The sequence below is a fragment of the Nycticebus coucang genome, chromosome 2, assembly GCF_027406575.1.
Source record: "Nycticebus coucang isolate mNycCou1 chromosome 2, mNycCou1.pri, whole genome shotgun sequence".
Taxonomy (NCBI): Eukaryota; Metazoa; Chordata; class Mammalia; order Primates; family Lorisidae; genus Nycticebus; species Nycticebus coucang.
The window spans coordinates 23,963,269-23,976,006 of NC_069781.1; the positions used below are offsets into that span (position 1 = coordinate 23,963,269).

Genomic DNA, 12,738 nt, shown 5'->3' on the forward strand with positions numbered 1-12,738 from the left:
TCCATTTATTCTCTTTAGCTTACATATAAAGCCTCATTCTGCTTTGTCAGCCAAAATATTTATATCATTTTTCTGTCGACTCAATACCATCCTCACCTCGGCCTCCCTCCTTTCCTTTTTAAGAAAGGAGTTGTTGCCAACATGTTTCCCCAGTTCCTTGCTGTGTATGAAGTACTTTCTGCTGTATTAACCCTGTGACACTTGCAGGAAGCCCAGTAAGGTTTACAAATGGACTGCCCTCCCGCTTAACAGATGAACAAACTATGTCAGGGGTCCCAGACTCCAGGGCCTTCCAGGGCTAGGCAGGCCACCTGCACAACTGAGGCGGCACCGACCCTGCCAAAGGCAGCCCAAGCACGATGGCTTACACCTGTAACCCCAGCACTTTGAAAGGCCAAGGTAGGAGGATCACCTGAGGACAGGAGTTTGAGACCAGCCTAGGCAACAGAGCAAAACCCCATCTCTACAAAAAAATTCTCTAAAACTTCAGTGGACATGGTGGCATGTGTCTGCAGTCCCAGCTACTAGGGAAGTGAGATGGTCTCTAAAAATTTAAAAAAAAAAAAAAAGCCCCACAAATTCTAAATGTTTTAAACCCACAGCTGGCAAAAAGATAAAATACAACAAGAGACCTGTTTACCTTGTGGGCACCTCATCGGTCTGTGGTTCTCACTTTACACAATTTACCCAACATGGCTCCAATAATCAATGATGAGTACTAGTTGTAAAAATTAACATGTATAAAATAAATTAACAGCTGTAAGGCTTCAGAGTTTAAAAAGCATTTTCAAACGTGTTATCTCACATCACTCCTATGAAAGGTTATTACCAGTCCATTTCCCAGATGTCAAAATGAAGACACAGTAGACTAATGCAGTCATCTGTGGTCCGGAAAGCATGTAAACAGCAGTCCTGGCCCACACCCAGAGCATCATCCAGGATCCCCAGGGTTTGCCTGCCATGTCATCTATACCGTAGAAGCCACCCAGGGACACAGCCCGCCCTAGTCTCCCAGCCACAGGCATCTCCCTTTTGAAACCTGATCACCCAGGGACCAGGCAGAGAAGCAGGTCATCCAGTCCTACTGTAATGACAACCCCAAGGGTATCTAATTATAACAAGAAAAGGAGGAGTCAGGACTCTCTCGCTATTTCTCAAGACCAAATTAATTTTGATTCCTTTTGACACAGGGTATGTGCATGTAGCAGGAAAAGCATTCACTGAGGAATTAAGAAATCTGAGGCTTTTATTTTATTTCCACCTCTGCTTATTCACTGAGGTCTTGGGGTAAGTCACTCTACTTTCCTTCTATGCCTCAATTTCTCTTTCTCTCCTCCCCCTTCCCGTGTGTGTGTGTGTGTGTGTGTGTGTGTGTGTGTGTGTGTGTGTGTGTGTGTGTGTGTGTGTGTGTAAGAGAGAGAGAGAGACACAGACTGACTGGATCAAGAAGGAAAAACTGGCTTCATGTCCCATGCCATATCCTACTGATGGGTAGCACCATCCTAACAAGGACTCAGACAGAGGCCACTGGAAAAGACTGCCATGATTGATTAGTGATGTCTGCCACAGGCTTCAAATGGGTTATGGCATCATGCATGTTACTTATTTTCCATCCCTGGACTGGATGATATACAAATAACATGGTACAAGTGATGTCTACTTTTACAAAGCCTTTTCTCACATACCCAATGCAGCATTATCATCATCATCATCACCATCACCACCACCACCACCACTAGTATTAACATCCCTACTTTACAGATAAGGAAGTAAGGTAAAGGGAAATGAAGCTCTTTGGCACAGATCATCAAATGATTAAGTGATGGAGCAGAGTGGGGAGCCAAGCCTTGTCTCCAACGAACTGTACAAAAGGGGCCACCCATTTCCAGGGCTTCACCTCCCTCCCTCTTGCTACTCGCCCTTTTTTGGAGATGGCCACAGCAAAAATTATGAAACCCACCTAAAGACATGGCAGGAGCCAAGTTGGAGTTCCAGAGGTTTCCTGCCAAGGTGAAGTCCTGCCCTCACGGTACAAGTGGAAAAGCCAAGCACAGAGAAAAGCATGGGAAAAAAGCAGAGTTTGGAACACCCTAGAGTCACAGTCTACCCCACCAGGAGTATGACACCCTATTTCCTCAATTCCAAGATGCCTTAGACTGATAGATGCACCATTAATTTTATAACAGCTCTTTTAGAACAGATTTTTGAGAAGAAAAAATAAGAGGGAGAAACAATCCACTTAATTCACTAAAAGAACACATTTATTGTAAGCCACATGCTCGTTCCAGAAATGTGAAAATGTGGGAATGTGAACATTGAGGATATATGGCCTACCTGGGGATTCTGTGCTCACTTATTGAACTGGGCCATAAAGTGTCAGAAATTATAGCATTTTATCAAAATTGCAGGAAAATATTAAGAAAAAACAGATTATTTTCTCCCTTACATTTTCCTAGAATCTTTGGCATCTGTAAAACCAGAATTCTACCAAAGAGGAGGTCTGGTTGAGCATCAAATCATACATGTAACTACTTCAAGTTGAAGGGGCCTATGTGCCTGGGCGTTCTGCAAACAGCCCCCTAATGTCCACTTCCTGGACATGTGGCTGAGAAGAGGTGCACTAGGCCCCTGCACCTCCCCAGAAATGCTGACCCCACACACCACACCAGCCATCATCTGGATGGCTGATACCCCCCCCCTTTCTAAAGAAACATTTTATGTGAAAGGAGTAGGGAAGAAAGGGGTAAAAAAGTCATCAGAGAATTTGTTTTAAAAATCCCCCAAGACATGTAAAGTCTAAGCAGCATTTTCCCCATCTAAGGATTCCCCTTGGACTTATCATTCAAGGAAGCCATTGGCTGGGAAGCCAGTAGAAGAAAATGTGCTGATGGTACTCCAATAAAGCACTGGTTTTGACCAAATGGCCAAACCTAAATTGGTCATCCCCTTGCCACTAGACTCAAATCCAACTGATCTGAGTTATTTCCAAAAATCGAATTAAGTCATCAAATATTTGTGAAGCTGCTGCTCTGTGCCAGACCCTAAAATGAATAATAACCCATGATCTCTGCCCTCAAGGAACTCACAAGTTGGCTAGAGAAATGCAAACAACCAACTCATACCTGCAGGTCCACAACGTTTGGGACGTACCATGAGCACAGGGAGGGAAGAACTCTACCAGAGAGGTGGCTGGTGGCATATTTTATGGGAGGCTCCACAGAAGAGGAAGCGCAGCTGGTCTGGGGGGTCTCTTTCTCAGGGAGCAGAGATGAATGGGGGGGAAGGCACCACAGGCAGGAGGCCCAGCAGGAGCAGACGCTCAGAGGTTCACTTGGAGGTACATAGTTCACCACAATTAAGATGCATCCCTTTTAAAAACTGCCACAAGCTCAGAAACAAATCCAGAAACATTCAGAGGAGCTAGAGCATCCCTGGAATGCAAGCGTGGAGAACACTTTGACAAGTAAGTCTCATCCCAGTCTGTTTGAAAACAACAACCAAGGAAGTGTATATTTTTTGCTTTTGCCTAACACTGCCCACTAAAGATAAGCCACAAGGTTTCCAGAATTCTCACAAATGCCATCAGTGGGGCTCCATCTCCACAAATGGAGACCCACTGGCCACTGAGTCCAGAGTCAACTCACACATCCTGACCATCCCCGAAGGCCCGAAGGCTGGCTGGGGGTCTCCACATGTGCCGCTTCATTTAATCCTAAAGCAAGGTCAGGATCATTAGTCATCTTTTTTCAGATGCAGAAGCTGTGGTTCCAAAACCAGGAACGACTTTCACAAACTCACACAAAGTTAACCATGCCATGAGGTTGGATTTCAAACTCTGGTCTTGTGGACCATAAATCCAGCTCTCCATTTTGCCAATTAGGTAGAAGGCACATCTGACTTAAGGCCAGTCCTGGGGGAATTTCCTGGTGATTCTACATTTCAGGTCAGACATGGGAGTTCACATCAGGCCCTCACTTCCCCCTCATCTCTTTCCTTCCCTCAGCCCTGACCCTAGGTCCTGGCCACCTGCTGTCTTTTTCCACCAACATCCTTCTTTCAGGCAACACTTCATGATTCCCATCTTTCGACTTCAACAGCACACAGTCTGTGACACATCGTCCCAGAGTTTCTAGCCATCACTTGTCATTTTTATGTTTAGGGCCCTGGCCTAACCCTTGCAAAGGACCACTTAGGGACAAATAAAAGGAAAGTGGGAATCACTTTAGCCAGAAGGGAGCTATATGGATGGAATTCATCACCACTATAGATAGAAATCCCTCGGGGCGTGTGGCGCTCAGGTAGAAAGTCACACCAACAGAAACAAGAGGTTTGAAAGATGTCACTAAGCGGCGGCGCCCGTGGCTCACTGAGTAGGGTGCCGCCCCATATGCCGAGGGTGGCGGGTTCAAACCCAGCCCCGGCCAAACTGCAACAAAAAAATAGCCGGGCGTTGTGGCGGGCGCCTGTAGTCCCAGCTGCTCGGGAGGCTGAGGCAAGAGAATCGCGTAAGCCCAAGAGTTAGAGGTTGCTGTGAGCCGTGTGACGCCACGGCACTCTACCAAGGGCGGTACAGTGAGACTCTGTCTCTACAAAAAAAAAAAAGATGTCACTAAGCTTCTGAGGCCAACCAGTAATGACAACTACGTGGAACATTGGTCTGGCCCTGCTATGTCCAATATGGTAGCTACCAGCCACACGAGGCTACTGAACACATGAAATGTGGGTAGTTAGAATTGAGATGCATTGCAGGAATGAAATACATGTCGATATCAGAGACTTAATGCCCCCCCTCAAAGAATGTAAAATGTCACATTAGTGGGGGGATGGCATGTTAAACTGACAGCATTATGGACACACTGAGTTAAACTCTATTATTAAAACCAATGTCCTCTGCTTTTTACTTTTTTTAATATACTACCAGAAAATTAAAGATTATACTGTGGCTCCTCTTTAGGGCTGGACTTGTATTTCTATCGAACAGTGCTCGTCGGACACATTTAAAAGATGAGGAGACTAAGACAGTAATTCTGGTGTTTTTAAGAAGTGCACACACACGAAAATACAGAGTCTGACTAAAACTTAAATATAGTACAAACATGGACTTTCTGACTACAGAAAAATTTCTCTGGCAGTGTGAAGCGAAAGTAGAGAATAAAAGTAACCGTGACAGCTATTTCTCGCACTGAGATAGGGACTCCACCTTACTTTAAATTTCCTCTTCAGCAAGAGGACCTAGCAGGGATGCTGCCTTTGAACTTCTATCTGCACCTCCACCTGCCCTTCCGGTCTCATCCAAGGCCAACAAACTGAGGTACTGGAGTACGTGCCTGACCACATATGCAGCTGAGACTTGACATGGGCTCACCCAGGACCCAAAACATGTGGCACAGGATACCTATGTCACAAGATTCACCTAAAAGTTAACCGAAGGGAGAAAACAAAGTATAAGCAATAAAGTATAGTATACGTGCAGCACATCATGGTGGCTCAACCATTCCTATACCTTTTATAATCTTTGATCATGATCCACAGAAGAAAATAAATTTCGTATCATACATACTTCAGTTTCATGAGATGAAACAAAAGTTTCATGAGATGATACTTACCTGTAGTCAGTGCTATACCTCTGCTATTTTTGTTCCCTATATTCTATTCTTTTTTTTAGTGCTGATTATGATCAACTAAATTGACTTCACAACCCCACTAATGGACTATGATTTGATGTCAAGCCCAGAAATGGTAATTAAAAGGTATACTCCCCACTCTAAATTACACTATTTCATGACCGCACCCCTCTCTCCAGAATATAGAAGTTGGATGTGGACTCAGAATCCCTCTCAATACAGTGATCCAGGCAGCTACAAACAATCCCTTGGTGTTAGAATCAAAGGTGACACCTCTTTATTTAAAGCACTCCTTTTACAAACATAAAACTTGAAGCTCTGAGGGAAAAAGTGATTTGCCCAAGGTCATACAGCAAGATCTTAGGAGCTCAGGCTCCTGAATACCCACAACACCACTTCCCTGTACATCACAAAACAGGAGCCACAAATGACACAAAACATTACAACATGGGAAAAATTCAAAATTTCATCAAAACCACAAAAAGTCAACTTAATATACACCCAGTGAAACACAGCAAGGAAGTTCTCATCACCCTCCCAGGAGAAGATGTAAGGATTCTGAGGTCAGAGGAAGCAGCATGCCAAGCAAGAGCTGAGTCAAAAGTGTAAAAAATTGTGCGTGACACTAACGTAGGTTTAAAGCTCAGTTTCTCAAATGAAATAAGCCATTGGCTGTTTATTTTCTAGGACAAGGGAGAGGTCAGCCTTACACTGACCAGCCATCTTTGTTGCTTTCCTTCTGCAAAAGCAAGAGCCCTTGTTCAAGTTCACGTCTGTGCAGAGCTGAAAGTATAAGCAAACCCTTTTCTCTAGCTTAGTCCAAAGTCAAGCTATAAAGCAGGCCCTTGAAATTTCAACCCTTATTAGAAAAAAAAAAAAAAAACTCCTTAGGCAGAAAAGCAAAACATTAAGTAATAAGAGTCTCCACTGTGAAACTGAGTATAAATGATCTTTCACCAAAATAACTCAGCCCATCATCAAATTACCACCCCTCAAGTCCAATTTGCCAGATATGTTGCCTAGTATTATAAGAGAATGTGGTGAACAGACACGGACTAATAAAAATTAGTTCATATATCCATTTCTGGTCACACGTCCACCTAAAACAAGAGGTGAGAGAGACAAGGCCCAGGTCAGATCTCAATCCAGAAAAGACACCAATAGAAACAAAAGAAAACAGGTCCCGCCCCCAACAGAACCATCATGCACCTCTACTTCCTTTACAACAAACATGCACAGAATAACTAATTTGTTATACAAAAAGAAAAAAACAGGTTTATAAAAACAGAAATAATATTCAATCTCCAGCCATGGGTTCCCTTTAAACCATAAATAACAGAACAAAATTTCAGCAGAATGGAATGAAGGAATCTGAGTTGTGTGTCAGGAGATTCAGGCCACACAAAGGGACATGCTGCAATATTTTTATTCCTTGCACCAGAAATAACCTGTTATCTACAACCCTGACTTTTTCTCAGATTCTCCTACCCCCGCTCACCCCACCCACCCATCCCCAGCCCAGCCCAAGTCAGCACTGCTAAACTCAGGCCTTCTCCCTCATGAGGCCTCCAGAGCCCCTTGGAAATTATAAATTCCTTGACCGTCCTAGGCATTGGCCTAAATAATTCAACAGAAAAAAGATTTTTAATTATGCTACTTTAAAATAAAAAAGACTCATTCCAAATATGTCAGAATGTGGCCAGTCAGCCCTGAAGGATTTTGTTACTAAAAAAATAAAATCTCCCAAATGCAATGGCGATGATGGGAAATGTCAAACCTCTGCCACTGTCAAATATATTTTACAAAATTAGTATCCCCTTAAAAATCCAAATTTCCACAAAACGGGTTTGGGAATCCAGTCCCAAATCCAGGGGCCACCAGTTCCTCCAAGATCAGCTGGTGGCTGGCAACATACAGTTTTGTGTTCTTGCCCTTGGTGACCCACCATCAGCTCCCCATACCCAAGGTCCCACCAAGATCCCACCATGCAAATACTAGCAATATATTTCTTTTGGACAAAAAAAATCAGAACTTTTTTTTTTTTTTGGCTCAAAATCCCAAGTTCAGTTAGATACTAATTTTTCACAAATAACCCTTCACTTTCAAGTAGGTATCTTTATTTTCCATCTGTCAAATTTCAATTCAGTCACTATTTGTTTTCTTAAAAATTTTTTTTCTTTTTTTGTTTTCACCTTCATTTGATTCATTTTAAGGCCAGAAACTCCACATGAAATAATGTTTGCACATATGCTTTCATATTCCAGAGGCAAGCACCTTTGGGTTTGGCTTTTGTTTTGTATTTTGATTTTTTTTTTTTCCCTTTAAAAAAAAAGAAATTTGCTACTAGAATCAGCTGAGTTGGTATTTTACCCAATTTCTTCAGCAAAGTAAGTGCTCAAAGATGAATAAAGAATCAGAATTCTCATTTCCTCTGTTCTTCTCTCTTTTATCTTCCTTTCTTGTTAAGTCAGTAAAATTTGTGCTTTTTTTTTTTTTTTTGGTCACAACCCCACCCCCCAAAATGATCAAGACTAATGGATTTTCCCCCCTTTGAAAGTAATCAAATTGTTTAAAAATACCAAGTGTTAAAAAACTACCATCGCCACATCACAATCAAAGAGGCCTGAAACCCATCTGGATTTTTAAAAAAATAATAAATTTTTCAAATTGCAAGAGTGAACACGACAGAGAAGGGAAGATTTTCTTCCTTACCAAGGATTCCTTAATCCTTGCCTTCATCAATTGATTCAGTTGCATGTCATAAAAAATGAGCTTCTGTGAATCCACTGTTAGTTTTTTCATAATAATGTTAATTATGCATATCTTATTTTAATGGCGGTCTCTCCTACAAATCTGTGGGCTACTCAATTTGTATAATATATGAATTTACATTTTTCCCACTGAATACTGCTCAGAAAAGGTTCCTGACATTTTCTGGATAAAACAACAACAAAAAAGGAATGCCTAGAGCTTTCAGGAAACAAAATCAGAAAACAGTCTTAATTATTCCATCAAAACAAAACAACAACAAAAAAAACCTACACACAAAATCTAACAAATACAGAAAAAAATAAAGATAGGATTTCATTCTAACTTTCCCAGTTTCTGTCTTCTTTAAAATCTTGTGATTTAAATGCAGTAAAATGTAAATGCAAAATTTAAAAAAAAAAACTACAATTTTTGGGTGTGTCCAAAGGCAACATTTTAAGGTCTATTTTCTCTTTTAAATCCTTCCTTCTTGGAAATAGAAAAACTTCAAATATTGCCAAATAGTGAAATTTGTCTTTTTTTGCTCGCTGAGCTAAACAAGATCCAAATTACAATGAAGTACAATTTCTAATTGCTTCATAAAGCCAATTCTCCCAGTTTTCCCTAAACTCAACAATTTCCCTCCTTTCCTCGTTACAATTAGTTTTTTTCTCAAACTAAAATGAGTTGGATAGCCAAACTGACTTCGCTTTTAGGAGGTTTTTTGCTTTCTTCCCTTCAAGAACTGAATTCATTCAAATTCCAGCTTAATTTTCATTTACATATTATCTGGATTTGGCTTTAGAAATAAAAATTGTCTCCATGCTCCTGGAAAGTTCAAAGTGAAAATTTTCACCCGAAAAAAGAAAAAAAAAGAATCCCTTACCCCTCCACTGCCATGTAGTGCAAACTTTTGAAAAAATAAGAAATAAAAAATATTTCTTTTCAATTTTAATTTCTTTTTTTATTTACAAAATAGTATCCTCTAGGTGGCGTCGTTTTAATGGGAAAAAACTACCGTTTGAAGAAAAATTAGAAAAAAAAATTGAGAAAGGGAAATATGGCCTAAAAAAAAAAAAGATTGTTGCAAAAATGGGGAGCCGGGAGGGAAATACCCCCCTGAGGGGTTCATCTGGGACCCTGAGCGCAGAGAAGGTCAGGGGGAAATTGCAAATTTCGGGGGGAGGGGGGAGAACTGGAAGGGGTTGCATTTTTGCAAAATGTGAATTGTCCAAACTGAAATGGCTGCTCTGTTCTCTCGCCGCTTTGTTTTCTAGGCTCCGGTCCGAGCCCGGGGCTGGAGGGGGCGCTGGGTGGGGGCCCCCCAAGACCTCTTCGCCACCCCCACCCTTTTCACACCCCGCAGCGCCCGGGGGGGTGTTCTCCGGACCCCGACCCTCCTGTTTGCGCCCACAAAAAGCCCGCAAACGTGCCCAGGCACTTTGCATTTTGCAAATCTTGCAATGAAGTGGCGCAGCGCCCCGAGCCCCAGCCCCCCGGGGTCCCCGCGCGGTGCATGCCCCCGGCCCCCCGCCGTACCTGCGGAGCCGCCGCGCCGCCCGGCTGGTTCATGGGTCCGTGCGGGAGGAGGCGGCCCCGGCGCGTCCTGCTCCTCCCGGGCCGGGCTGCTGGTGCGCGCACAATGCCGCCGCCGCCGCCGCCGCCGCCGCTCCCTCCTCCGCCCGCCCCGCTCAGGCCGGGGGGGCGGGGGCGCAGGGGGCGCGCGGGGGGGGGGGCGCCGGCTCTCGCCCCCACCCCCGGCCCGCACCGGCCGCGCCGCCGCCGCCGCCGCCGCCGAGCAGCCCCTCGCGGGGCCGCCGCCGCCCCCCGCCGCCCTGCCCTCCCCCGGGCCGGCCTCGCCGCGCGGCCCGCAAGCTCCGGGCCTCGGCCTCGGCCTCCGCGCCGCCGGCCTCCGCGCCGCACACAAAGCCGGCCGGCCCCGGGGCGCGCCCGCCCGCCGGTCCGCCAGCCCCCGGGCCGCGGCGCGCCCGCCCCCCAAACTTTCCCGCGCCCGCCCCCCGGCTCCCGCCTGCCCTCCCCGCCCTTCAGCCCCTCGGAAATGTCAATTTCACGTTGGAAGAAAAGTTTGGGGAGCCGACTCGCGGCGGAGCACAAACGGTTAATGGGAACTCCTTACCCCCCTGACCCCCCCCAAAAAAAATCACAATGATTTTTTAAAATAAAAGTTTTGAAGAGCTGGCCTTATGAAAGACTCAGTGGGCTTATGGGAATATTCCTACTGCCCCTGCCGCCCCTCCCGGAGAACCTAATGTAATAAAAGTTTGAAGAATGGGCCTCCTGTCATACAAGAGGGGTTAGGGGACTCTCCCTAACCGCGCCCCCCCATCCCCCCGCCCCGCAGGCTGATTTTAAAAATAAATATTTGAGGAGCTACTTTTATGTGAAATGCTGATGAAACAACTATTCTCTACCTACCCCTTAAAAGTTTATTAAAAAATCAGATATAATTTTTAAAATAAAAGTTTGAAAAACTAGCCCCACAGTAAGACAAGAGGGGATTAAAGGTTAAGTAAGGGAGGTAGCCTCACATACCCCTCAGTCAGGATGATTTAGAAAAGAAAAATTGGGGAGACTGTTTTTATGTGATAGAAGCTAAACCAGCTTCCTTGTGATTTGACAAGATTTAAAGGGGATTTTTTTAACGTCCTCATCTCCCCAAAACCAGATTTTTCTTAAAAGTGTGGAGGACCTACCCTATATAGTGACAGGAGGAATTACTTGTCATCTTGTAGGCTCCAACCTGCATTTCCCACACCTAAGTGATTTTTAGAATAAAAATTTTAAGGATTGCTCATGTATGAGATGTGAGGTAAACAGAAATCACTCTTTCCCCCTTCCCAAGAGGAGAATAAAAGGATACCTTTTTAAAAACAAAAGCATTGGAAATTAAAGGTAAACAGGTTTCTTTTGTCTGCGCCCACCTTCAAAACTTTTTTTTCTTTTTCATTCTTTCTTTTTTTTTTTTTTTGGTAATGTTTAAAGAACTGAAGTAATATCAGACTGGAAGGCTTACAGAAATTCTTTTCCCTGCAACCTTTATAAAAGTTGTTTTTTTTTTTTTATTTCAGGTTAATGAGAAGGTACAAACAAAAAAGTTATTGTTTTTTTTTAAATATCGGGAAATTAAGTCACTGTGTAGAAGACCCTCTCCCGGAGGAATTAAACTGTGAGAATTCGGCCCTACATGGGAGACATGGAATTGGGAAACAACTCTTGCCTTCTCTAACAAAGAGGAATCTTCCAACCACTTCCCAAAAGTTGGGGATTCATTGAAAATTAAAAGTGGCCATTTCTTGCCCCAGTAAGTATGTCCCTGGTTAACGTTTGGCAGCCTCTGCTAAGGCTGGTGTACAGCATATAGCAGGCGTCCTCAAACTGCGGCCCGCGGGCCACATGAAGCCGTGTGATTGTATTTGTTCCCTTTTTGTTTTTTACTTCAAAATAAGATATGTGCCGTATGAATAGGAATTTGTTCATAGTTTTTTGTTAAACCATAGTCTGGTCCTCCAACAGTCTGAGGGACAGTGAATTGGCCCCTGTGGCTCAGTCGGTGGGGCGCCGGCCCCATATACCGAGGGTGGCGGGTTCAAACCTGGCCCCGGCCGAACAGCAACCAAGAAATAGCCAGGCGTTGTGGTGGGCACCTGTGGTCCCGGCTGCTTGGGAGGCTGAGGCAAGAGAATGGCTTAGGCCCAGGAGTTGGAGGTTGCTGTGGGCTGTGTGAGACTACGGCACTCTACCGAGGGCCATAAAGTGAGACTCTGTCTCTACAAAAAAAAAAAAAAGTTTGAGGACGCCTGGCATATACCAAGGAGAGCAGGGCAGTCTGCAGAGTGTGGCAGAGTGTGGCAGAGTTGGGCTCCCGGGCCCAGGGCTCCCTGCCTCCACCAGGTGGCTAGGACTTGTTGCCTGGCAAGATGCCCCAGGTCTGAAGGCTCTCTGGCTCCATCCCTATAAGAAGGTTGCTGGTAACTGCCTCAAGACCAGGCCCCCTCCTCTGTTAAGTGGAGGTAAGCTTGATCTTAGGCTCTAGAGTAGAAAAAAAACTGGACCCACAATAATATGGGGTCTCAGTCACCACAGCTCAGAGCTGGATGCTACTAAGGAAAAAATCCTACCATGGGAGTCGGGAAAACTTAATGCAATAAATCTTCATCAAGCACTTACTATGTGCCAAGTACATTGGATCTAGTAGGGCAGACACACCATAAAGAAGAGAATTGCTTGCAGTAACCATACTCACACTCCAGTGATTCTTGGAATCACTAGGAAGGCCTGTTCAGATTGCTTGGCCCCACTCTGGGGGTTCCAATTCATTTGTTCCAGGTTAGGTACTAAGAGTTTG

The 12,738-nt window shown here is 44.4% G+C and overlaps 1 protein-coding gene across 15 annotated transcripts in view; it reads right to left on the bottom strand.

Annotated features, from left to right (window-relative positions):
• ZNF618 (zinc finger protein 618) overlaps positions 1–10,136 on the bottom strand; it is a 184,220-nt gene extending 174,084 nt beyond the window's left edge. For 12 of the 15 annotated variants that reach the window (XM_053565004.1, XM_053564985.1, XM_053564952.1 and 9 more), the window contains exon 1: positions 9,912–10,075. In XM_053565004.1, the coding sequence (XP_053420979.1) occupies positions 9,912–9,944 (33 nt within the window). In that variant the 5' untranslated portion in view covers positions 9,945–10,075. Of the gene's footprint in view, positions 1–9,911 lie in introns of all 15 variants that reach the window. The other 3 variants (XM_053565060.1, XM_053564994.1, XM_053565012.1) reach the window with 3 other exon arrangements.
• Between the last annotated feature and the right edge of the window lie 2,602 nt (positions 10,137–12,738).